Source organism: Cetorhinus maximus, chromosome 19 (assembly GCF_964194155.1).
Source record: "Cetorhinus maximus chromosome 19, sCetMax3.hap1.1, whole genome shotgun sequence".
In the NCBI taxonomy this organism is placed as follows: Eukaryota; Metazoa; Chordata; class Chondrichthyes; order Lamniformes; family Cetorhinidae; genus Cetorhinus; species Cetorhinus maximus.
Genome location: NC_135897.1, coordinates 27,508,678 through 27,535,474, shown reverse-complemented (window position 1 = coordinate 27,535,474; position 26,797 = coordinate 27,508,678). Strand labels below are relative to the sequence as shown.

General features: G+C 41.8%; 1 protein-coding gene and 1 long non-coding RNA gene across 6 annotated transcripts in view; one reads left to right on the top strand and one right to left on the bottom strand.

The window, feature by feature from the left end:
- The window catches only part of LOC144693701 (uncharacterized), a 35,325-nt gene extending 33,932 nt beyond the window's left edge, over positions 1–1,393 (top strand). For both annotated transcript variants that reach the window (XR_013579590.1, XR_013579588.1), the window contains one exon: positions 1,266–1,393. This is a non-coding gene — a long non-coding RNA (uncharacterized LOC144693701). The remainder of the gene's footprint in view (positions 1–1,265) is intronic.
- The window catches only part of pccb (propionyl-CoA carboxylase subunit beta), a 76,533-nt gene that overhangs the window by 33,523 nt on the left and 16,213 nt on the right, over positions 1–26,797 (bottom strand). For 3 of the 4 annotated variants that reach the window (XM_078563613.1, XM_078563612.1, XM_078563610.1), the window contains exons 2-7: positions 21,414–21,533; positions 18,799–18,867; positions 11,104–11,160; positions 10,255–10,368; positions 6,076–6,186; positions 555–663 (exon numbers count right to left, since the gene is read on the bottom strand). In XM_078563613.1, the coding sequence (XP_078419739.1) occupies positions 555–663; positions 6,076–6,186; positions 10,255–10,368; positions 11,104–11,160; positions 18,799–18,867; positions 21,414–21,533 (580 nt within the window). The remainder of the gene's footprint in view (positions 1–554; positions 664–6,075; positions 6,187–10,254; positions 10,369–11,103; positions 11,161–18,798; positions 18,868–21,413; positions 21,534–26,797) is intronic. The other variant, XM_078563611.1, reaches the window with a different exon arrangement.

Sequence of the window (26,797 nt, the reverse complement as noted above, 5' to 3'; positions counted from 1 at the left end):
ATTTTTTTCTATTGGTGGGCATGGGCTTATGGACTACTCTGAGGCCAGATTGCTGCTGCAAAAGGAAGTTTTCTGAAAAGGTAGGTGTTTTTTTGGAGAAACCCTCGTTAACTGAAGCCTTCCCTGCTCCCACAGCAATTGAAGCCTTCTCTCCCCCCCATCCCAAAGCAATTGAAGCCTTTCTCCCTGCTCAACAGCTCTCGTACTCCTTGCCAAATTTTCACTCTGGTGTCATGGAAGTCTGAGGCATTAAATGGGGTCATACCAGGGAAAAATTTAAGAAACACTGTCGTATGGTATAGAGTCACACAAATCACAGCTCATTATCCACTGAACAAATTTATATTATATAAAATTAAAACCAGAATCTATATCCAGCTGAAATAAGATTTGAATTTAAGAGGATGAGATAACCCCAATACCCAAGTAAAATAAATGGCAACCAAAAATTCAGTTTTTTTCAGGCCCAAAATACAGATCACCCAATGTCAGGTTGACACTTTAAAGTATATGCCTAGTAAAAAGATTTCCTCTATAAATGAATGCAAACTAACCTGAGACTGCAGTGTGTGTTTTAGCACCACCGAGATCTTCCTGAGTCACATCCTCATTTGTAACAGATTTCACCACATCAGGGCCAGTGATGAACAAATAAGAGGTATCCTGCAACATGAAACAAAACCAAAATACTAATCTAATTATTGTCAACTCTTGATAAAAAGAAAATGCTGTATAAATATACTGACAGTCTTTAAAATAGAGGCTAGGTAATAAGAGCACCTCCCACTGATACTGTATTATCACACATCTTACTTTGTTTAAAAAAAATATACTTCTGGTTCAGCATCACAGTCCAATCCTGGACAATGGACTCAAAGCTGTAAAGTAAAAACTTGCACCACAGACCGTCATTGCAGCAGTCCCATGTTAACATTTATGAGCAAGTCAGCATCGCAAGTCTGGAGTGTAAAAATAAAGAGCTGGAGAAGAACTTCAATAATGCAGATCAGTGGAACCAGGAATAATCCCAGATACTGCTTTTGCAATCAAATATTAAGCTAATGCTCAAATGCAGATTGCAATTTACCCTGCATTTTCACAAAGCATTGCTGGTTCCTAAATCTCTCTACCTGACCTGTCATTTAAATTAAATTCCTACTATTTTGTGCAGTAATTAGATTATGCAAAAGTAGTAAAACCAGTACATTACGCAAGAATGTTTTGCATACGAAAGCAGACACTTGCTTTCCTTCTACGCTCCACAGAATCTCAAAAATCCAAGGACTAACACAACATAAAGGCAAAATACTGCAGATGCTGGAAATCTGAGACAAAAACAAAGAATGCTGGAAAAACTCAGCAGATCTGACAGCATCTGTGAAGAGAAAGACAGTCTGTATGACTCTGAGTCAGCATTTTTTGTTTCTGTTTGTGACTAACACAGCATATTTGTTATGCATAAGTAACCAATGTTGACAAATCGCAACGCTCGAAAAGATACATGGTCAATGACTAGTATGAAAGAGCTTCGATCCATGCTAACCCATATTCCAACACCCAGAAATAGAAGGTGTCGGCCATTTGGATCTTTGATCTCGCTCCATCATTCACTAAGATCATGGCTGATCTTCTACCTCAACACCATTTTCTTGCATTATTTGATTGCACTTGATTCCCTTCATATCCAAGAGCCTATCAATCTTTATCTTGAATAAACTGAACATCCACAGAACTCTGGGATAGAGAATCCCAAATATACACACCCTTTAAGTGAAAACAATTCTTATCTCAGCCCTAAATGGCTGACGCCTTATTCTGAGACTGGAATCCTTAATTTTAGACTCCCGAGCCAGGGAAAACATTCTCCCAGCATCTCCTAAGGATTTTTTGTTTTAATGAGATCACCTCTCATTCATTTTTATTCATTTTCAGGATGTGGGTGTCGCTGGCTAGGCCATCCTTAATTGCCCTTGAGAAAGTGGTGGTGAGCTGCTTTCTTGAATCGCTGCAGTCCATATGGTGTAGGTACACCAACAGTGCTGTTAGGGAGGGCCATCCAGGATTTTGAGCCAGTGGCAGTGAAGGAACTGGAATATATTTCCAAGTCAGGATGGTGAGCGTCTTGGAGGGGAACTTCCATGTGGTGGTGTTCCCATGTGTCTGCTACTCTTATCCTTCTAGATGGTAGCGGTCGTGGGTTTGGTAGGTGCTGTCTAAGGAGGCTTGGTGAATTTCTGCAGTGCATCTTGTAGATGGTAAACATTGCTGCTACTGTTTGTCGCTGGTGGAGGGAGTGAATGTTTGTGAGTGGGGTGCCAATCAAGCGGGCAGCATTATCCTGGATGGTGTCAAGCTTTTTGAGTGCTGTTGGAGCTGCACTCATCCAGACATGTGGGCAGTATTCCATCACACTCCTGACTTGTGCCTTGTAGATGGTGGACAGGCTTTGGGGAGTCACTCGCTGCAGGATTCCTAGCCTCTGACCTGCTCTTGTAGTCACAGTATCTATATGGCTAGTCCAGTTCAGTTTCTGATCAATGGTAACCCCCAAAATGTTGACAGTGGGGGGATTCAGTGATGGTAATGCCATTGAATGTCATGAGGTGATGGTTAGATTCTCCCACTTGTGTGGCATGAATATTAGTTGCCACTTGTCAGCCCAAGCCTGGATATTGTTAAGGTCTTGCTGCATTTGGACATGGACTGCTTCAGTATCTGAGGAGTCATGAATGGTGCTGAACATTATACAATCATCAGCGAACATCCCCACTTCTCACCTTATGATGGAAGGAAGGTCGTTGGTAAAGCAGCTGAAGATGGTTGGGCCTCGGACACTGCCCTGAGGAACTCCTGCAGTGATGTCCTGGAACTGAAAGGATTGACCTCCAACAACCACAACCATCTTCCTTTGTGCTAGGTATGACTCCAACCAGTGGAGAGTTTTCCCCTTGATTTCCATTGACACCAGTTTTGCTAGGGGTCCTTAATGCCACATTTGGCCACATGCTGCCTCGATGTCAAGGACAGTCACTCTCACCTCACCTAGGAAATACAGGGCTAGGCTACTCGACTTCTTCTTATAGAGAGTCCCCTCACCCCAGGAATCAGTCTAGCGAATGCTTTTTTGCATTCCCTCCAAGGCAAGTATATCCTTCCTTAGCTGAGGAGACCAAAACTGTAGTATTCCTGGTCTCACAAAGTTTCTATATAATGGCACTGATGCTTCTTTATTCTTGTACTCAATTTTTTAAAAATAAAGAACATACCACTCACTTCCATAATTGCTTGCTGTATGTGGATGTTAACTTTCTATGATTTGTATACAAGGATATGGAGGTCCCTCCCAATACCAACATTTCCAAGTTTCCCACCTTTTACATATTATTCTGCTTTTCTTTTTCCTTCCAAAGTGGATAAATTCACAATTCTTCACAGTATTTTTAACCTGTCACGTTCTTGCACACTTAAACCATCTATATCCCTTTGTATCCTCCTCACAGCTATTTTCCCTCCTAGCTTTGTGCTATCAGCAAACGTGGATAGGTTACACTCAGTTCCCTCATCTTAGTCATTGATATAACTGACTTCCAAGTAGTAATCCTTATATAACCCAACTAGTTACAGCCTGTCAACCCGAAAATAACCGGTTCATTCCTATTCACTGTTATCTGTCTGTTTATCAATTCTCAATCAGTGGTCTTGTATCATCTCCAATCCCATGAGACCTAATTTTGTGTAATAACCTCTAGTGTAACATCTTATTGAAGGCCTTTTGAAAATCCAAATACACTATATTCATTGGTTCCCCCTCATCTAACCAGCTAGTTACAACCTCAAAAAACTCCAATAGATTTAACAAGCTAGATTTTATTTTCATAAATCCGTAATCACATCGCTAACAATGAATTCTAGCATTTTCCCTACTATTGATGTTTCCCATTTTTTCTTCTCCCTTTTTTGGAAGGCTTACATTTGCTACCTGCCAACGCGCAGGGTCCATCTAGAGAATTCTGGAAGATCAAAACCAGTGTATCGACCATTTCTGTAGTCATCTCCTTTAAAACCTTACAATGCAGACTGTTGAGTTTAAAGTATTTGTCGGCATTTAGTCCCATTAATTTCTCCAGTATTAAATCCTTACCAATACTAATTTCTGTAAGTCCTTCCATCTCAATACTCCTGGGTCCCCAATATTTCTGGAATGTTTTCTGTGTATCTACCTTCATGGTAGAAGTATTTGTTTCATTTCTCTGATGTTCCATATTCACCTTTATAATTTCGCCAAACGCTGTCTCTATGGGAACAACGCTTGCTTTCACCAATCTCCTTTTTACATACCAATAGAAGCTTGCTAGTTTGCTTTCGTGTTCTCTTTTTCCTTTTTTTAAATTTCTTGGTCTATAGGTACTGTCAAAATCATTAAAAAGCTATTTGTAAATCTCAGGGTGGGAAAATGCAAGTGATTTATTTATATTAGCATTTGATGCTCTTATTTCATAAGAGTTGAGGTTGGAGCTGAGGCAATTTTATCTATGACCCTTAATTTCCCACTTCTCCAATTTTCATCCCTTTTCAACTTAAGACAGTGATTCTTGCTGGGGTACAGCAGCATGGGCATCAGCAGCTTGTCACCTAGCCGCATAGTAACTATTCTTCATGTGTTAATGTGGATGGTGTCTAAGGTTGTGCTTGCTGATTTAATTCAGCTCCTTCACCAACATACCCTGCACAGACCCAACCTTGTGAAAGGTTGGTACAAACAAATTATTTGTATTTTCTCAGGTATCAAAGATTGGCAAATGAGTTTTAACAAATACAAACAATACTGTTTAAACTAAGTCGTTCACCCACCTGAAGCAGGGATTTGGCGGGGGGGCGAGGGCAGAAAAAACGGGGAAGTCAACTGAAATGCTGAAATTTTCTTCAAATTGGCTCTTTTTGACTTTTCATTAATTATTTTCTCTCCTGCTCCTACATTAGCATCCACCAATTCAAACAACTTAGACACCCTAGCAAAACCATGTTTGCCTTTCAAAAGGTCATGGGCCAGGATTTCCCGGTCAGTGAGCGGGGGGCGGGACCTGCTCATCGACGCGTTAAATGACGCGGGATGACGTCGGGCGGAACTCCCGATGTCACCCCACCCATTTAAATTTTCAGGTAGGCGGGGGTTCAACAGAATCAGCTCCCAGAATCATGAAACTAATTAATGGACCTGTCCATCCAACCTTAATGTTGGTGGGCAGGCCAGGAGCCCTGGCAGGCATTAGAAAAAGCATGAAACCTCATCCACAGGCGGGGTGAGGTTTCATGTAGGTTTTTAAAAATGTAATTAAAGTGTATTTAAAAGTGATGGACATGTCCCAACTCATGTGACAGTGTCACATGAGGGAACATGTCAGGGAAATTTTTTTTTCTCTATTTTTCCGATTTTTTATTGTACAGCTGATCTCCCTGAGGCAGCACTTAGCCTCAGGGAGATGAGTGGGCTCTTTCGGGCGCAGGGCTCAGGGAATCCCCCCCCCCCTCGCCTGCACAGGGAGCGCATAGCGCTTCCTGGCAGATGTCACGCTGGATGGGCCTTAATTGGCCTACCCACGTAAAATGGGAGCACGTCTCCGCGCGCCCGTTCTTAAGCTTCCCCAACGGGGGGAAAATTTTGCCCATGAAATTGTGGTCTACTTCATTTCAAAAGAAAAACTTACAAATCTTCAGATAATTACTTGCTCTAAAGCACATTTATTTCAATGATCCTTCTTCTAAACCGCTTAGCACATTCTAATATTCACAAAGGAGCCAGAACAGTTTACAGGAAAATAAAATCAGTGACTACCCCAGATAACACAATTTCCCTTCAGAATGCTAAGTTGCAATGCCAGTACCATTATGTTGTGTATAAAATGGCACAGAAAACAAATTTGTTTCACAAACCCCAAAATGACTTTCGGTAATCATCTTGGTATTCCAAGAAAAAATATTGCATCTAGAAACATTTGATATGATGTCCTGGCTACTAAAGGCACAAAAAATAGCAAAGGGATTTTTTTTGTTGAATCACAAACTAATGTACATTACCTTCACCATAAATGTAAAGTCTGTTAAAGCAGGCGAGTAGACAGCACCACCAGCACAAGGGCCCATAATAAGGGATATCTGAGGAATGACTCCCGAGGTCAGTACGTTTCTCTGTAACATATTAAAAACATCTCCTTTACTATTGTGTTGGCAAACCTGTCCAAAAATAAGCCAAGCCATCTATCCTGCAGGAAGATAAATTAAGCACAATCCATGCAACAGTCTAACACTTCTGGAAAGATTATTTCATTACGGTAGTTGATTAAATCAGTTTTATCTATCCATAAATTGAGTGCATCACCAGGACATGAAAATTAGCTAATCAGAATTTCTGTAATTTTTATATATTTAAAAATGGTTGCAAATTTTGAAGTGACTTTCTTAATATATAAATTGCATAACAAAACCAAAAAGTATATTAATTTCATAGACACAGCTATGATGAGGTGAGCAGGGATGAAATGACTCTCCTATTCTCCCACTCCTCCTTTGATGGTAACAGGGTTTGTTTTTTTGAGAGGACGTACTTTTCCAATTCTGAAAGCGTCCCGCTATTTGCGTGTTAAGGTTGTACAGAATTACTCAGACAGGTTTTCTTAGGTTAAACAAAGAAAGAGCTAAGTTTATTGAAACTATTCCCAAGCTTAAAAAAAAGAAAAATGCTACACCATTCATGCAGTCACACACATTTATGTGGGCCCACGCACAAACAGGTACAGATGGCAGATTAAGAGGATAGGCTTATAAGGATTTTACAGTCCATGAAAGAAAAAATAGAGTATACGGTTAGCTGTTCCTCGATTGATCTCAATGCAGTGATTTAAAAGTTGTGGCCGTTTAACTTAGCTGTTCTCCTGGGGCAGATTTCCACATTTTAAAAGATCTTGGTTTGCAGCCGTTTTCTTCTCAGGGTGGTCATTTACAAACTAGTGCAGTACTTCCAGAGAGTGAAAGAGAGAGAAGGCACCAATAGCCTGTTTCAGTACACCATTGTTCTTTTCACTCCTGCTTGACAGGGATTCCCTTAAAATACCTTGCTGGTTGTATATTCCAGAGGGGCTTGATTAGTTCATGTATGCTGCAGTTATTGTTTCAGAACAGGTAACTGAATTTTGATGCCTCATCTCAGAAAGGTTTGCAGAGTCTCAGTGTGGTGTGAATTGTCAGGAGATGGGGTCTTTCGTGCTCCCTTGGGGGTTGATTGTCTGTCTTCATTCCACCTTTGTGGAATGTGAAATTGTGCTTCGTATCAGCTTAGCCTATTTGGGCTGTTTCTTTCAAGAAAACATAATTGTCTATACAGGGTTCCAGTTTAAAATCCAGCCAGTGAAGAAAACAGAAATCATACCTTCAAAAAGCACATCCACATGACAACACCAAAGATGTTTTGATGTAGGTCAAAGCTCATCAAAACAAAAACGTGGTCAAAACATTATTCTAAATGGTTGGTTTGCCAGGCTGTCATTTGGCAGATGGAAAGAGAACAGTTACAAAGAAAATTCCTTCCTGCAAAAGCGAACCATAGAGCAGCACTGACAATAGCCTCCACAGATAGGCTGCACCAACCCACTCTTAGAAATTTTGCTTTTTTTGGAGAGGGAAATTATTTATTAGCATTTATTCATTTTTGAAAGTGCTATGTCAACACACGTAGGCATCACGCGATGTTTAAGGAAGACAATCCTGAAACACACTGCATTTCTCAAATAGAGCCTTTAAGTGACCAACACGTTTCAATGTTTTTTTTCCATTCATGAATGGATGTGGGTATCGCTGACAAAGTCAGCATTCATTGCCCATCCCTAGTTGCCCTTGAGAAGGTGGTGGTGAGCTGCCTCCTTGAATCGCTGCAGTTTTTGTTAGAGCTTGCAAAGTTCCTTGACCTATTAAACTGAATCACCCAAGGCTCTGCATTCAATTTGCAAAATTTCCCAACCAAATAATTAAATTCTAAAATCACCTGAAGCTCTGTTTATTTAACAAATGTATTTTGTAGCCGAAACGACACAACCACATTACTAGCAGAATACGTTCTATATTACATTATGTAACATGTCTGTCCTTATTGAACCATGTATCATCTGACTAGGACAAACAATGCCATGGGACATCCACTAGTATGTGCTAAATTTCATGCCTCAAAATAACTTTACTCTGGTAGCAGAGTATACATCATTACACTATTTGCAAAAAGGTTCTGATATTTTGCATTTGTCATATTTTAAAAGTGGTAGTATTTCCACATCGCGATTCACAGTATGAGTGTGGTAACATAGTGATTATATTACTGAATTGCTAATCTAGAGATAAGGCCAGAAGTAGGAATGTTCGCTGTTAATTGCACAATGTTCAGCAGCATTCACGACTCCTCAGATACTGAAGCAGTCCATGTCCAAATGCAGCAGACCTGGATGATCTCCAGGCTTGGACTGACAAGTGGCAACTAACATTTGTGCCACACAAGTGTCAGGCAATGACCATCTCCAACAAGAGAGAATCTAACCATCGCCCCATGACGTTCAATGGCATTACCATCACTGAAACCCCCACTATCAACATCCTGGGGGGGTTACCATTGACCAGAAACTGAACTGGACTAGCCATATAAATACTGTGGCTACGAGAGCAAATCAGGGGCTAGAAATCCTGCAACGAGTAACTCACCTCCTGAATCCCCAAAGCCTGCCCACCATCTACAAGGCACAAGTCAGGAGTGTGATGGAATACCCCCCACTTGCCTGGATGAGTGCAGCTCCCACATCACTCAAGAAGCTTGACACCATCCAGAACAAAGCAGCCCACTTGATTGGCACCACATCCACAAACATTCAATCCCTCCACCACTGACACGCAGTAGCAGCAGTGTGTACCATCTACAAGATGCACTGCAGGAATTCACCAAGGCTCCTTAGACAGCACCTTCCAAACCCACGACCCCTACCATCTAGAAGGACAAGGGCAGCAGCTAGGTGGGAACACCACCACCTGGAAGTTCCCTTCCAAATCATACCATCCTGACTTGGAAAAATATCGCCGTTCCTCCACTGTTGCTGGGTCAAAACCCTGGAACTCCCTTCCTAACAGCAATGTGGGTGTACCTACACCACATGGACTGCAGCGGTTCAAGAAGGCAACTCACCACAATCTTATCAAAGGCAATTAGGGATCGGCATTAAATGCTGGCCCAGCCAGCAAAGCCCACCTCCTGTGAATGAATAAAGAAAAGAGCTAATAACCTGGAGAACAAATTCAAATCCCACTACAGTAGTTAGGAATTTAAATTCAGTTAATTAAATAAATCTCGAATACAAAGCTGGTACTGGCTGTGGTGATCATGAAACTACCAGATTGTTGCATCCAACCAGTTCACTGATGTCCTTTAGGAAAATGATCTATCGCCCATACCCAGTTTGGTCTGTTTGTTATTTGTGACTCCACACCCTCTGCAATGTGATTGTCTCTTAACTGCACTCTGAAATGACCTAGCAAGCCACTCAGTTGTTGTAATGATCAAAAATGTTGGCCTTGTCAGCTACACCAGCATCCCACGACTGAATAATAAATTTAAAAAGGACAAAAAAATTTCCTCCTGTATTTCGTTAAGTTTTAGCCTGGACCATTCAGGGTTGATTTGGTGTTAATTCAGAGGAACAAAAACGAAAGGTTACCCAGACCACTCGAGTGAGTGGTTGCAGAGCAGCACTAGCAGAAACCTGCAAGTACATCACCTAAATATCTCTAGAAGGAGCTTGAAGAAATGAGCAATAGCATTTAAAAATGTCCACCACGACCTTCTCAAGGGAAACTAAGGATGGGCAAAAAAGAATAGTCTTGCCTGTGACACTCAAATCCTGGGAAAAAATATTTTAAAAATCTGAGCTCAGAGAACGGGTGAAAATAGGTAATTAGCTCTAAATAGAAGATAATATGACAATAATTTTTGTATTTACAAATGACGAATCTGTCAGAATTGCAGGTAAGCAGAACCTGCATGCATATGCCTTCGATCGTACACTTAATATTGTTCAAAGTGTACTTTTGAAGGCGGAACAAAAATTTAATAAATACAAGTTACTGTTTTCTTCTCCCCACCCCCCCCCCACTCGAAATATAATCTAAAACCAAATTTAAAAACCGCTAAAAGTACTTTAATAGTGTGAAAAATCCTTTCAGTCTTACCAAGAAAATGTCGGCATAACCAGCTAAGGACTCTACACCTTCCTGAATACGTGCTCCTCCGGAGTCATTTAGTCCTATGACAGGAGCTCCCACCAACAAAGCCTGGTCCATAATCTAGAAAGACACACAAGTAACATTTATTAAATCGATGCATTTAAAATTGGTAGCCAAAAATATTTCCATCCTCTTGTATTCAGTGGTTATACTAGGGCAATATATTTATTAAGTTAGACAAATAATGTCAGTGGTTCCCTCGTACTGTATGGGGCAACTTAACTACATTAAGCCTTTTAAAAACAAACTACAGAAACGTGCAGCAGATATATTAAGCAAGTGGATGTGGGCTATCTTAGTAAATGGTGATTGGGAAGAGAAAGGAATTGTAAATAGGGCAACTAAAGAATGAGGCCCAAAAGATCATGTGTGTTACACCACCCTTAACTTAACAAGACTAAGTTCCGACTTCTGTGGAGAGAAACATAGTTAACTTTTCTGTTCAATGACCTTTCATTACTTCTGAAGGTAATTGGTCTGAAATGTTAACTGTTTTGCTTTCCACAAATGCTGCCAGATCTACTGAGTATTTCCAGCATTTCTATTCTTATTTCAGATTTCCAGCATCTACATTATTTTGCTGTCACTATCCTAGTAAACCTATAAAAGAATTAAAATATTTTGCTTTGACATGTCTAATATATCAGTTTAAAAGAATACCATCCTGTATGTCTTCTCTGCAGTTGAAGTCAGCCCCAAACATAAGTTACATCTCCATCAACAAGGGCCCACTCAGGCATTATTGAATGATCTGCCCTCAAACTGAGTGTCGCTTCCACTCATTTATTCCTTTACCTTACAGATCTTCTGAGCATGAGCTCCTGACAAACTTCCTCCAAACACTGTAAAATCCTACCAAAAGAAAGAAAACAAAGATTATACTATGAGTAGCATGCAATGTGCATTTGTACAATAATGAAAAGTTGCTTTGTTCTTCCCACTGTATAACTAGCAAGTCTGGATACTGAAATACTCACCCAACATTTAAAAGAAAATCACTATTTAAAATAATCTCACCCTTATGCAGTAGATTCAATAGCATACAAAATTTACCAAGGCACATCATAAGTGCGGCTACACCCCAACAGGACACGGAAGAAAATAGGGCAAGGAAAAGTTACGGATAGATCAGTAAGACAGAGGGATTTAAAAGGCAAAACTTATCCATGCAGGGGAAAAATGGGTATATACATTTTGAAATAAACTGATTATCCCAGTAATATTTATTTTGGTTGGAAGCTGGCAACAGAAAAAATTCACTAGTGGAATAACTGAACAATTTTCAAGAATTCAGCAAAATGTACATTTCAGTAATTTTGCATATCCTCTACTCTTACAACAACATCTCCTCATGCATTAGGTAATTTAATGAATTCTTAGAGAAGAATTTTCATTTATTTAGTATCTACGAGGTCCAGGATGTCAAAAAGGTCAAGCTCTATATCATTCAGGTCCAGGTTAGAGAAATTATCCTAAAATACTGGAAGACTATTCAGATTTTAACACCAAAGGGACAGAATGTTTTCAATATCTCAATTCAAAGGGAATGGAGTCAGACAAAATGGAGAAATAGTTAGTTCATGCCCACATTGATTGAAAAAGGAAGCTCCCAACAACAAAGCCTGGTCCATAATCTAGAAAGACACACAAGTAACATTTTGCTTGCTAAGCTTTCCAATTGAGATACAATGGTAACACTGAGATTATTCATTTTAGATCTTCCTGTTGTCATTCTTCAAATTAAGCTACATGCCACACTTCATGTCACTGATGCAACCAAAAAAAAAACACCATAATTCCTTGCTTTGAGATTTAAAGCAAAACCTGTGGAGGTTCTCCATCTTGAACAGGTGTATGAAAAGAAATACTCCTATGATGCCTTTCACGACCACTGAATGTCTCAAAATGCTTTACAGCCAATGAAATACATTTGAAGTGTAGTCACTTTTCTAATGTAGGAAGTGCAGCAGCCAATTTGCGCACTGCAAGCTCCCACAAACAGCAACATGATATTGACCAGATAATATGTTTGTGTGTTGTTGTTTGAGGGATAAATAATTGGCCAGGACACCAGGAATAACTCCCCTCCCCTTCTTCAATACAGTGCCATACGATCTGTTACATTCACCCAAGAGGGCAGAGTGGACTTTGGTTTAACTTCTCATCCAAAAGATGGCACCTCCAACATTGCAGCACTCCCTCATGGAAGAAATATGGGTTTTTATATATTTTCCTTGTACTTTGAATTTTAGGTACTGTACTTAATAAATGTTTGCATGGCTTTTGGTAAGCAAAGAGTTAACTGCTAATGTGCAAAATGCTGTTTGCATCGATTAAGTTAAGCATAAATAAAGCAAGTCACACAGTGATTAGGGATAACATTTTGCATGAAACTAGACATTTATGGATACAAAGGGTCAGAAGTTAGAACACTCCAGAATGATTGAATGGAAATTAAAACAGTTTAACATGATTGAGTCTCTCAGTGGAATGTTCAGTTCAACAATAAGAGACAAGAAAAGGGCAATCCGAAATGACTAATTTTTGACTATATTGCTAAACTCTGATTGTAATTGGGCTGGATTTTCCAGAGAATGGCAATAATCACCAGATTGCAGCTGCATCTACAAATTTGCCCTACCCGATGCTGCTCCACATTTCTACCGGGGTTTTCCGAACCTGATTGTCGCAGATATGCAGATCACAGCGTTCCCTGGGGAATGCCACTGGATTGCAGTAGTATTGGGGGAAGATGAAACCAGCCCCTTTGAAGGCATTAGCTGCCATATGGTAAGTTTGAATGCGATTGAGAGAGTGAACAAATATGTGCGAGAATGAGAATGAGTGAGTTAAGGCAAATGAGAATGAGTGAATAAATGAGTGAATAGGCGAGGGGAGGTGCAACTGACCGGAAGGGTAGGGCGGTAAGGTGGGTTGGGTGGGGTTAGGTGGGCGAGTGGACAGTCAGATCAGGGGTATACTTGGGTGGGTGGGGGAGAGAAGAGCATGGGTTGTAGACGGATGGTCAGGTGAGCATGCAGTCAGGTTGTCAGGGGAGGGTTTCCCGGAGGGTGGAGGGGCAGTTGGGCGGTTGCAGAATGGGGAGGGGGGGGTTGCAGTTGGGGTGGGAGGGGTTCCCTGGGAACGTGAGTGGCATGATTGGGAAATTTGCAGACGACACAAAGCTGTGTAGTTGCTAGCGAAGAGGAAAGCTGTTATCTCCACGATGATAACAATGGCTTGGTTGAGTGGGCGGAAAAGTGGCAGACGAAATTCAATCCAGAGAAGTCTAAGGTAATGCATTTGGGGAAGGCAAACAAAGCTAGGGAATACACAATTAGTGGGAAGAGATTGGGAAGGGTAGAGGAAGTGAGAGACCTTGGAGTGCGTGTCCACAGGTGCCTGAAGGTGCCAGGACAGGTGGACAAGGTGGTAAAGAAAGCACATGGAATGCTTTCCTTTATTGGATGAGGTATTGGATACAAAAGCAGGGATGTAATGATGGAACTGTATAAAACGCTGGTTAGGTCACAGCTGGAATTTTGTGTACAGTCTGGTTGCCACATTACAGGAAGGACATAGTTGCTCTGGAGAGAGTACAGAGGAGATTTACAAGAACATTGCCAGGGCTTGAAAGTTGCAGCTATGAGGAAAGATTGGATAGGCTGGGGTTGTTTCCTTGGAACTGAGGAAGCTGAGGGATGGACCTAATTGAGGTGTACAAGATTATAAGGGGCCTAGGTTGAGTAGACAGTGATGCCCTGTTTACCCCAGCGGGGAGGTCAATTACCAGGGGCACAGATTTAAGGTGATTGGTAAAAGATTAGAGGGCACATAAGGAAAGACTTCTTCACCCAGAGGGTGGTGGGCGTTTGGAATTCGCTATCTGGTTTTGTGGTGGAGGCAGAAATCCTCAACTCATTTAAAAAGGTACCTGGATCTGCACCTGAAGTGCTGTAACCTGTAAGGCTACGGGCTGGGTGTAGGAAGGTGAAATCAGAATGGGCGGCTAGTTTTTAAATTTTTTCTTTTTTGGCCGGTGCAGACACGGTCAGCTGAATGGTCTCTTTCTGTGCCTAACTTTTCTATGGTTCTATGGGAAGGGACAGGGGGTAGTCGGGGGGCTGCTGTTTAGTTTGTGGTTCCTGGAGGTGGGTGGGGGGCAGGGGTCGGGGGCGGTGGGGGTAGTCAGGGGAGGTAGTCAGAATGTCAGTGTGAGCGATTGAGGGTTAGTTTTGTAGTCACCAAGGAGTTACACTAGGTTTTAATCTATCTGACATTTCCTGGGTAACTATTCAGATAAATACACCGAATCTGTCCCAACTCTCCAGCTCTAACTCAAAATCGGAGACATTCATGGAGGCTCCAGGGGAGCAGGGGCGTTGCCCATCAGAAGTTGAAACTTCCCGGACAATTCCCACGGAGTTCTACACTTCGGGACTTCCACAGGGTCCCAACATGCATCTCAGTCATACATCTATCTCCAGCGATTTGGAGACTGGACGATTTGGCCCATTGTTTTATCAAAGGCATTACCAAAGAACAATTCAAACTCCAAATCGTTTGCATGCCTTAGACTTCTTGAACTGTAGTTCAGGGTGTAGCTAGTGATTGTGTATCGATGGTTTATTGCTGCAACTGCAAATGGTGTATTGGTCTTATTGATTGTCCTGAGTCAATTGCTTTTACCAAATACGGTGGGAGAAATCCTGAATTCCAGAGCTAGTAGAGGGATAAAAAAGGCTCTCCTAAACAATCCAGTACACAGGTGTACAAGTTCACAGAAGAGAGAAGAAAAGAAACAGAAGGGTCAGACCAGGCCAGAACTAGCATCGACCTGTGTCTGAGCTGCTCCAGAGAGTAAAGGCCGTGTGACAGAACAAAACCTAATCCTGTATATTTTTATAAAATATACCCTTATTGCTATTTCTTATTTTTAAACTGGACTTTTCGGCTGAACAAAGAGCTTTGTGGGGTCTCCCAAACAGCTGTCAATACTTGTGTCAAGCAGGTTACAGACACTCTGTTCAGCAGTGCACTGACCTTCATCCACTTCCGTTGGGACCAGGCAAGCCAGACACAGCGAGCCAGAGGCTTCGTGGCCATTGCTGGCTTCCCCCGCATCCAGGGTGCAATAGGCTGCTCACATGTGGCCATCAAGGTGCCAGCAGGTGAGCACAGTGCCTTCGTCAACAGGAAAGGGCTTCCACTCCATGAACGGGCAGATAGTGTGTGATCACAGGATACTGATTTTACAAGTCTGTACAAGGTACCCAGGCAGCTCCCACAACGCCTATATCCTCAGGCACTCCCAGGTGCCGGGGCTTTTCAGTGCTCCAGCCTGGCTTGATGGGTGGCTGCTGGGTGACAAGGGCTATCCCCTCAGAAGGTGGCTCATGACGCCTCTCCGCTGTCCAAGAACAGAAGCTGAGCAGCGGTACAATAGGAGCCACGCCTCCACAAGGGCTGTGGTGGAGAGAACCATCGGTCTTCTCAAGATGTGCTTTCGATGCCTGGACCGCTCAGGGGGCGTACTCCAGTACCCCCCAGATTTTGTATCGGTGATAGTGGTTGCATGCTGCGCTCTCCAAAATCTTGCGCTGGAAAGGGGGGATGCAGTGGATGATGGAGACGTAGACGCAGTGGCTACGGCTGCACATGATGAGTCCAGCAGTGAGTCCAAGGATGAGCATGCACAGGGAAATTCTGAGGGGGTAGACGTTGACCCGGGCATAATGTAGGGAGGCAGGGATACCTGGGAGGCTTTAATCCAACGAACCTTCAGCTAGCACATCACAGATGGACCTCCAGGGCAAAATCTAGGGTAGGCTCGATACTCAACACCTAAGTGCAAAATCTGCCAGGCTGGGAACAGTAACTAAGGGCCTTGTTAATAAAGCTGAATGTCCAACAAAGCACTCATTACATTTTTGGAAACCATCCACATGCAGAAGGAAAGAGGCACTCTCAGTCACGGTGACATATCTGAATTTAATATGTCAAGCAAACAAAGTTATGCAAAAAAAAAAAAGACAATAGTGTTACAAATCAGAACAAATCATAAGGACCGCATCTCGGGCCAACACAAAAGCACCAGTGAAAAACCCGTGGTGTGCCTAAGGTGCCTTATGTTTTCATTTCCGGGTGCTGCGTCTTGATGCCGCCCTTGGTGCTGCCCCATCGCTCAGAGTGGCATCTGAGCCAGCCTGCTGACACTGCTGTCCTGTTGGCCTCGATGACCTTGGCGGTCGTCCTCTGGCCCGTGGAGCCTGTGCTGGCCCCGCCTGAGAGGGAGCTGCCAGTTCCACAGCTGCCATCTCCCCAGTCGTCGCAGCCTCACTGGATCCTACGGTCACTGGAGGAGCTGCCACCCTCATCCGGAGTGCCCTAAGGGGTGCCCACAGAGACGACAGGCAGCTGCTGCGCCGATGTGAGGTTGCTTCGGAACTCCCTGCTCAACCTGGATGGAAGGGCACCGAGCTGGGAAACTTGATGCCCAGACCATCTCCCACACTGGCCAGTGACCAGCTCAGGTCAATGCTGATGTGAGGGCTTGCTGGTCAGAGCGCATCCCCGGGAAGCCCTGACAGGTCTCCTGGAGGAGCCTCTCCACGAGAGTCGCCACTTTCTCCATGGAGGACACATGGCGCTCGGACATGTGGCTCATTGCTTCAGCGATCGTCCGCATAGACTCCTCCACCATGGAGACTAAGCCAAGCATAGCCTCATGTATCTCCCCCAGACACTCCCGCACACCCGACCACATTTCCTGCCCCTGCTGCGTCACGGACGACTCCAGAAGGCACATCATCAGGCACCGACTGAGCATATGCCTGGTCCCCTGACGTCCTCCGACTGCTGGCGCCATGGGCACACTCTGTCTCTGCCAGCTCCTCCAGCAACTGTGAAGTGCCCTCACCACTGTGCCTCGGGACGTCAGCCGATGTTCTAATTCCCACCGAGGTGCTAGTATCTGCGCTGGTGTCTGCCTGGCAGAGATGGTGTGACGCTGGTGAGACATCAGGCCCCTCAGGTGTGAGAAGGGGCCTCTGCTGCTCCTCCTCCCAGCCCACCCCAACCAGAGTGGGACATATCAGGGCTCCCGTGCCTCCTCACCCCACTGCTGCCGAACACTCACATGAAGATGCTAGGCCTGTTCCCCACCCCGCCAAACCCCACCTTGGACACATGCTGCCTACATCACATTAGGTACCACACGGTATATCTTTCCATAGCAAGGAGGCTCAAGCACGTGTTACGGTCTTTCTTCTCCTGAAAATGAGAGACAAGCACTGATTAGTGCAAAGAGCGTGCGAGGACTGGAGGCGGGCAGGTGCAGATCACCACTCATAGCTGGTTCAAGCAGGACGCCCTGGATTTGGAGAGGTGTCATGTGCCCAGGTCCACTGGTGACGGTGAGGCTGGGGTGCCACGGCCGGGTATTTATGCCCAACAGCGAGGTCAGCATTGTTCTCCCAACAGCCATAGCAATGCTGAATGCTAATTGATTTAATTTTGCAACATGGCTTGACCATTGCTTATGGAAGGATGAGTGCATATGATCCAGGGGACAGGGTCGCACTTTGTCATTGTCTCCACGTTAACTGATCCACTGTCCTTGTTCTTCCTTTCAGCTGGGGGTAAGCCGACCTGCTGGGTTAAATGACCAATGCCAACATGGTACTCACCCTGCTGGAGCGCAACAAATCGTTGAAGCGCTTGCGACACTGGGTCCAGGTGCGCCGCACCACGTCGTGGGAGCTCACCACCTCCTCCCAGGCATGTTTCGTCATGTGGGGGGGCCTCCTCCTCCCATCCTGGGGAATAAGCACCCCCCGCCATGTTGCCACCTCCCCGAGGAGAGTAGCAAGGCAGTCATCTGAAAAACGAGGGGCACACTGGCCCCCCCGCCCTACCCTCCGGCCTGGCCTGCCCCGAAGGACTACCCTCCTGCCTGGCCTGCTCAATGGCCTACCCTCCGGACTTGCAGTAACTTCACTGCCCCTCTGCAGAGCCCTTCGCCCAGCCATTGAGAGCAGCCTTTCCAAGGCTGTCAGGGCCTTCCTTTATGCAGGCCTCCTGGTCGCCATTGGACCTGGCAGCCTGAGCACACCCGCCACCGCCCGCCCACTCCCACTACGCACGGGAGTTGTGAAGTACGCTGGGCGGGCCATAATTGGCCTGCCCGCATAAAATGGTGGCACAGACTGGATTGCGAGTGGCGATTGGGCCCGTGCCTGTTCCGTGCACTGCCCCCCCCCCGCCAACCAGAAAATTCAGCCCCCTGTTTCCAGCCACAACACACAAACCCAATGCAAATGAGGCCCAATCCTTAAAATTGGAGCAGGCCGACCTTATAGGATGGCTAAGAACCTGCTGATCTGGGGTGAAATCTATCCCACAGCGTTTTGGCCCATAAAGGAGTAGTAAACCCTGTAATTCCTAACCTTTTCAAGAAGGGAAACTAAATTAAAACATGAAGCTTATTACCTGGCTGAAGACATAAACGAGTCGTCCATTAATTCGGCCCTGACCAGTCACCACGCTGTCACCAGGAAACTAAGAAATGGTTTAAAAACAAAGAAGGAACTAATAAAGAGTGAAGTGACATTCAAAACATTGTCATAACAGATGTAATGAAGTTAGATGTTTGACAATAAGGCTATCTTGTAAAGGGTCATATGAATTTAGGATTGAGATAGTACCTGCTCTGATTCTCATATCCTCCAGGACATGTTTCAGAACCTGGTTGAACATGGTAAAGAAGTATGAAAAACAATTACACTTCATAAAAGTTTTTTGCAGAGTGATGGATTTATTAATCATTATGCGCTATACTACACCTCTCTGCACAGCAAGGTGAGGGAAATCATGGCTGTGAATGGAATGTTAACATGCTGACATCAGCAATAAGCAATTTGATTTCAGGAAAAGTACTATTGGGTGCAGAAATAAAGTTTCCTTCTACCTTACCCCAACAACGTGTCTTCAGCTCAGCTTAGGAGAATACCCCGAGCAATGTCATTTTTTTCTTTTAAATATCTCACGCCAGCGATACATCTCAATGTTCATTTGTGGGCAACTTTGTACTTAGGGCCCCTGGCGTTCAGATGCTGGATTGATCATGCCCAAATTGATTCCCCAGAAAAACCTAAAACACCAGCCACAGTTTGACAGGAATGAAACTATCAAAGAAGAGAGGGCAGTATATTAACATACTATAACCGCTCCCCACCACATTTTTACAGATTAAATGCAGGTCTTCCTTCAAAGATACTGGCAATTGGGAACACACTTAAGAAAGCTCTTTTATCAACTCAGTTGACAGAACTGAACTGCACTTTAAAATTTCCTACATTTACATAGAACAAATATTTTATTTTAATGATGGATATGTCAAAATATATTAATGTGTTGAGCCAGCATTAAATGATGATTTTTAAACTTAAACTTTTGAAAATATTCAAACAAAGTTTCCACTTACTGGTGTGCAAGGAGAACCATCAATGTAACCTTTAAATAACTGCTTTGAGTTATAATGTCTAGATGTGATAATTAAAATTATTAAATTAAAATTAATTCATGTTGGATGTAGTTTTTCAGAATAATCAAAAAATTTTGCAAATAATTACCCATAGCACTAGATCTAAGAAAGCAAGATATTGTGCAAGAAAAAAAATAAAGAATGGGGCTTTTAATTAAATGGCAAGATTACCACAGTATCATACACTGCTCTTGGTTCCCTTTCCAAAATGATAAACCATAAATCTTGATAGAATTATTTCTGCATAGCTCTAAAATGCGGCTTTACAGAACAGTTTGGTGAATTATTCAGTTCTTGTTTTTAGTAATTGATCCTTTATTTTCATTGATGATAAAGGAAATCAATGCAAATGTGATGAGAACCTCAAGAACCAATGCACCATACTTCTGAATGGAACATCCAGCCATTCTGTTCTCAAATACTGCTTTGCACCAGTAGCACTTGATGTATCGTAGTGATAGCTTAAACTAACAGTGGTTTTACGAAAGGAAAAGGAAACAAGGAAGAACAAAAGAGGATGTATTCTGTAACTTAAAAAAAAAACTTCTACAAGCCTTTCAAGTATTTTAACTCTGAAGTATGTTTCCAAGTAAGCCACGGCTTAAAAAAAATGACATTAAGAATTAGCTACAGTGTGAAATGGGATCACTGGGTAGGGAGCCAGGGGATAGGTTCCCATCCCTGAAGAGCTTTCATGAACCAGTTGGATTCTGAAAACAACTTATCAGCTTTCACAAACATGTTCTTTTCAGTTGAAACTAACCAGATTTACTGAATTTATCTTCAAAGCATGGCTTCCAAGTTGCTCACTCAGTACAATGACTACTATACTACCAAAGTACATAATCATTGTTCAGCATTCAAATATACATAGAAATTTCCTCAAAGACTATCTGTAATGGTGCGGTCAGATTTCTAGGGCTTGTTTTCCTTCCAAACACATTCATAAAGTGGTAAACTGAAAGGAAGTGGTTTTCTAAAGCATGCCTGCAGAAGCACAAATGCCATCCACTGCAAGTGGCAGCTCTAGTGCACAGAAAGAATTACCCATGCTTATTTGCCAAAGCAGCATTTTAGCAGGGGACTGTTTCAGCATCTTATAAATTATTGCAATTCATCTGGTTTGCCAAGAGGTAACAAATGAAAAAGTCTGAATCAACAAGTTTACATTAATAACTTAAAAGGGAAAGAAAGTCTGGGGTGGGGGGAACACTTTGTTTGAAGCATCCAATTGTTTTATAGAAGAAAATTATATTCCTCCCATGAATATGATTTTTTTAAAAATCCTCAGCATTACTGATGCCTGAAAGACAAGGATCTGAAAAGTCTGCATCTTCAAGCAGTACGTATTTTGAAGCCAGGCAGTTCCTAGACAATCTTCAGGCCAGTTCAAAGTTACAGCCACTGCCTCTCTGGAATACAATCTGCAATTGGAATCTACCTTGTGTCCAAGCAGGGAAAGGGACTAATGTTTTCAAAATCAAATTTATAGCTGAATATTTGTTTCTGCCATTAAAAAATGGGCATGTCACATTCACAACGGATACCTTGTTGCTGTTACCTTATTGTCTTCTGTGCCCATACCAAAATCCGAACACCTATGTTCCACAAACTTGTCATATTCTACAAAGGAGTCAGGATCCAGGAGCAGCTGGACACGTTCCCTGGCAGTCAGCTTTCCCTAGATAGATACAACCAAAAGCATCAATGACAGTCATGGCTTTAATTAATCCATACAAATGACTATTTCAAGGAATACAAAAAAAAGGACAGGGGAAAGGGGAACAAGGAACTATTATATCCAAAGTGCTTTCATGAGAGCTGCTAAGTTAACAATGTGCTTGCTGTACATATTGAAATTACAAAGAATTTGACATGGCCTTAACATCCACTTTGAAGCTTTTTTTTGCCAAGCTTCCTTGACAGAAAATAAAGGCGCCGTTTACCTGCTCAGGTACTACTAAATGCTACTCAAGTCCTACTTCCACAGAAGTTTCTGCAAGTTTCATGAACCTCTGTAACTTTCACATATTCATAAAACAACTCCACCTAATTTAACAAGACAACCGATCGTTAAAACTTGCAAAATTGGGTATATTTTGTGAATACAGATAGTTATAACGTCCTATACAACAATTTGCATTCACATTATACTTTAGAGAAGCGCTTCAAGGCATAATCTGGCTTCAAGACAAAACTGGATGCCGAGATAAAGTGGGAGATACTAGGAAGAATGGCCAGAAGCTTGGTAAAGAGTCAAGTTATAAGGAGGACTTTAAAGGAAAGATTTGTAGAAAGATGGAAGGATTTAGAGAGGGAATTCCAGACATCGGAGTTTTAATAAGCTAAAGGCATTGCCACAAATGGATTGCGGCGGGAGAGGGAAGGGAAAAATGCACAAAGCCACGGTCACTGAAATGGTAAAGATATGTAACTATTTGAAGTGTGCATATTCTGTTTTTCACACAAGTAACACACCCAATAAGCAATACTTTAGGCCCACACTCAATTAGTTTAAATTCAAATTCATGAAACAACAAATCATATCTGCAGGGGCTATACATGAGGAAATACCAAAAATAGACAGTTAATAAAGGGCTAGCAATAGAAAGGGGCATAAAAGAAAACTAATGAAGTTGCTCCAAGTTCATTTTTAAATGCTTTCAATTGTTATCATAGCCTCACATGAAATCAACAACTTAGTGCTCAAAACAAGATTTGTAACACAATAAAGACATAAAAATGTACAAAAAAAATTTAATGTAACTATACAGTTGTAATTTGTGAGAAATGATTTCACTTGTTTGTTCCCATATCAGAAATGAAACACTCAAGTTGAATCGACAGGATCCACAAGATAATGAACTCCTAAAATTCTCTACAGCCATCTGCACCTCGAGGGTAATTTTAATAATTTCACAGCAGAAGGGGCCATTTATAGCCAGGGCCCGCCCCTGTCCATGCCCCAGAAATGGAAAACTATTAAAGATGGCATTAGCTGTGATTAGGAACATTTGATACTTCTTTGAATAAAAACATTATAAAATAACGAATCTTTGAACTTTATCTTAAGTGACAGGAAATCGAAATTTATTTACTATATTCAAGGGGCCATTTATTTAGCAAATCAAGCACAATACATGTGTAAAGTAAAACTTGCACTGTGAAATTTTGCCATTATTTAATTTTTAGTTACACGTTGTGTTGCGAATAGTTACAGCAGCTGCCTTTATTTACTAACTAATCTTTTGTGGAGCACAACCAAAGTTAGAAGGGAGAGGACAACTGGACCACGGCATGTAGTTTTAATTCAACCTGCGTTTTAAAGCCACATATTATAGACACAGCAAGTGCACGCAGGTGTAGGATTTTCACTTTATACTTTAGCTTTACAGTTGAACAAGAATTCAGAAACAAAATCAACAGAGAATATAAATCAGGGTAATTCCAAAAGGACGACACCAATATAAGTTGGTGGGGTTGCTGTTCCAAATACAAATCTTGGATTTTAACTAGGATTATTTAGAAATAATCTCTTAGCAACATTGAGCAACTTATTTTGTAAGGAAACAATAAGAAAATCTAGTTTAATCTTTCCTTCGGTTTTATATTTCTTGGTCCTCATAGTTTAAAAAAAACAGATGGAGTTGTGTGTCTTTTCCCTGTGCTAAGTAAGAAACTGATGAGATGTTGAGTCTCTCTCAAGGACACCTTTTAAAAGAAATTATAATTTGTATTGTTTTGGCTTAAAGCCTTGCATCTTATACCTCATAGCAAAACCAAGGATGGAATGAACTGTAAGGCGAAATATTAATAAAATTCTGCTTAAAATTGAACAAGAGCTTAGTTTAAAAACAGGTGTCATTAGGATTAAGTACTTTGGGTTATGTAAGAATAGATAAATATGCGTATTTTACTATGTACATTTGTACTTTTTGCCTTCCTGAGAAAAGGTCTGTTTCCTAAACAGTCTGAGCTTTTGATATTCCAGCTGATAGTGATGGACTGGTCGCAGTGATGCCACCTTTGTCACTAAATTGTTATTCTAACCATAGCTGGCTAACTTCCAAGCCTAAAAGAGTACACGATTGAGGTAACTAATGGCCGCCTGCTTAAGAAAAAAGGTAAAAGCTGCAGAAATAGTGCAGAGAATCTTAATGGAAAGCTAAATGCCCACTTTTGTCATGAAGATTCAAAGTGCTACTCCTCCCTATGATTAATTTATATAATTATGTTATGCAAGGGAAGCAAATGTTTTATCTACCTTCAGTGGGCAAGGAAAGGCTGTATTTTCTTTCCAAGAACTAAGTCAAAAAAATACTTACTTTCACCATCTCTCACATACCTATTTCTAAATCTTTTAGAGATACGCATACCCCACCTCCTCTCCATACCAATATAATTTACAATTGACCATAAGCAATGTCACCAGGAATCTCCATATCTTAGACTTCATCAGATAATCTTCCATCAACAGGTTTACCTTCAAAATTCTTGTGTCTGAAGCATTATTCTGATGTTTAAGAGTTATCATGGAACCATGTTTAACTTGACCTATCCCTTTAAGACCGCTTTTCAGGGACTGACTTTGGGAAAATGGTCCAAACATCACTTTGAGATCAATGGAGGTTTATTTTGCTGGGGCATTTCTGTAGATTGGAATTGTTGGTTACTGTACTTAGTTAGATCAGAGATCAGCAGGAAATTATTTTCTTTCTTTTCTCAAATATAATTCTGGCTTCATATTTTAGATTCTGCACCTCGTTACAAATGCAAAAACTATCGTAAAAATAGAAGAGAATGAACCACCCCATTTTAGCAACAGAACATCACAATCTTGCTCCAGATCACAAATTATTCAAAAGCAAAGGCTCAAGAGATCCAATGGTTAAAATAAAAGATGGTTCTTTGACCTTAAAGTGCTCTCAGGAAAAGAAAGCACCCCAAAGCAAAATCTGCCGCAAACCAGTAACCAAAGTGATTCTGCAGCAGAATGTAAATTCACACACTCATCCCGTACCAAAAAAAGATGGATGTGGTTTGGTTGGAACCAAGGTTGCACAAATTCAGTAATAGTGATCCATAAACATGCCTCCTTGCTCAAAATAAAAGGCAAAATAAAAACATACAGTGGTGCTGAAAAAGCACACAAGGTTTGGGGTCTCAAAAATAGATACACTGCAGACAAACTGACAGCAGTGTTCTAGAAATTTCTTCAGCCATAAACATCCAATAGGATCGACAACAGCATGGATGCAATAGCTCACATGGCCACTCATATGGTTCTGCATTTTTAAAAATTTATTCATTCAAGGGACATTGAGCATTGCTGTCAGTGCCTGCATTTATTGCCCATCCCTAGCTGCCTTTGAGAGAATGGTGCTGCATCATAGGTGCATCCACAATGCAGTTAGGGAAGGAGTTCTAGGATTTTGAGTCAGCAGCAGTAAAGGGACGGCGATATAGTTCCATGTCAGGCTGGCATGTGAATTGGGAGGAGGACTTGCAGGTTTGATGGCTGTGAAGATGGATTTTTAAAAAGATATTTTGGGAATATGGTGATATTCTGTAAAGAAGGATGTATGTCTGTGTCCATGATTACTTAAACTTGGGGAAGGGTCATATAGACAGCTTGTCTGTGAGAGCTGAGAGATAAAAGGGTAAAGGAGCTAGATGCATGTATTTGCAATGAGAGGCTGTGGTCAAGTTGGATTTACAAGTAAATAGGTTGTGTTTTAAAAATTGCATTATGAGATAAGTACTTGCCTTTTCAGCTGTTAAATTTCAAAGTGGGGTTTAAGGGACTTCTACAACTTACAAAGGTTTCATAAGTAAACAAGGGAAGGTTATTACATTTTACTTGACCCGAAAGTGGAGGCAATAGGAAAACAGGAAAAAATTTTATATTTTGGAAAAGTTGAGTTCAAAGAGGTGCTTAGGACAATGGCGTCTAAGATGAAAGGGTAAAAGGATATGTAAGGAAAGATGTTGAGTTGAGTTGTGGTGGCTGTGTGGGGAAGATGTCCTGAGACTAGCTTTGTGCTGAGAAAAAGTGTGAAATCTGAAACATCCATTCAGTCAAACAAGAAAAATCTTCGTTTCAGGAAGCAGTTTTGTGTTCTGAACTTTCTTGGATTTCCACAGCAGAGTGGAACTGTTTGTGGTTTACCTTTACTAAAGTAACAGCAGTTTTGCCTTGGAGTAATATTATTGGATTTTTATAGTTAAAAATCAGTAAGGGAGTTGTTGTCGAGTAGTTTACTTGTGTGTTCTGACCAAGTGGGTTTTTTTGGGGTAAAAGCAAAAAACTGCGGATGCTGGAAATCCAAAACAAAAATAAAAATACCTGGAAAAATTCAGCAGGTCTGGCAGCATCTGCGTAGAGGAACACAGTTAACGTTGAGTCCGTATGACTCTTCAACAGAACTAAGTAAAAATAGAAGAGGTGAAATATAAGCTGGTTTAAGGGGGGTGGGACAAGTAGAGCTGGATAGAGGGCCAGTGATAGGTGGAGATAGCCAAAAGATGTAATCGACAAAAGGACAAAGAAGTGTTGAAGGTGGGACTATTATCTAAGGAATGTGCTAATTAAGGGTAGAAAGCAGGACAAGCAAGGTACAGATAGCCCTAGTGAGGGTGGGGTGAAGGAATTGAAATAGGCTAAAAGGTAGAGATAAAACAATGGATGGAAATACATTTAAAAATAATGGAAATAGGTGGGAAAAGAAAAATCTATATAAATTATTGGAAAAAAAAGGGGGGGGGATCAGAAAGGGGGTGGAGATGGAAGAGAGAGTTCATGATCTAAAATTGTTGAACTCAATATTCAGTCCGGAAGGCTGTAAAGTGCCTAGTCGGAAGATGAGGTGATGTTCCTCCAGTTTTCCAAGGGCCCAAACACTCCTTTCAAATGAAGCAGCATTTCACTTGCTCAATTTAGTCTAC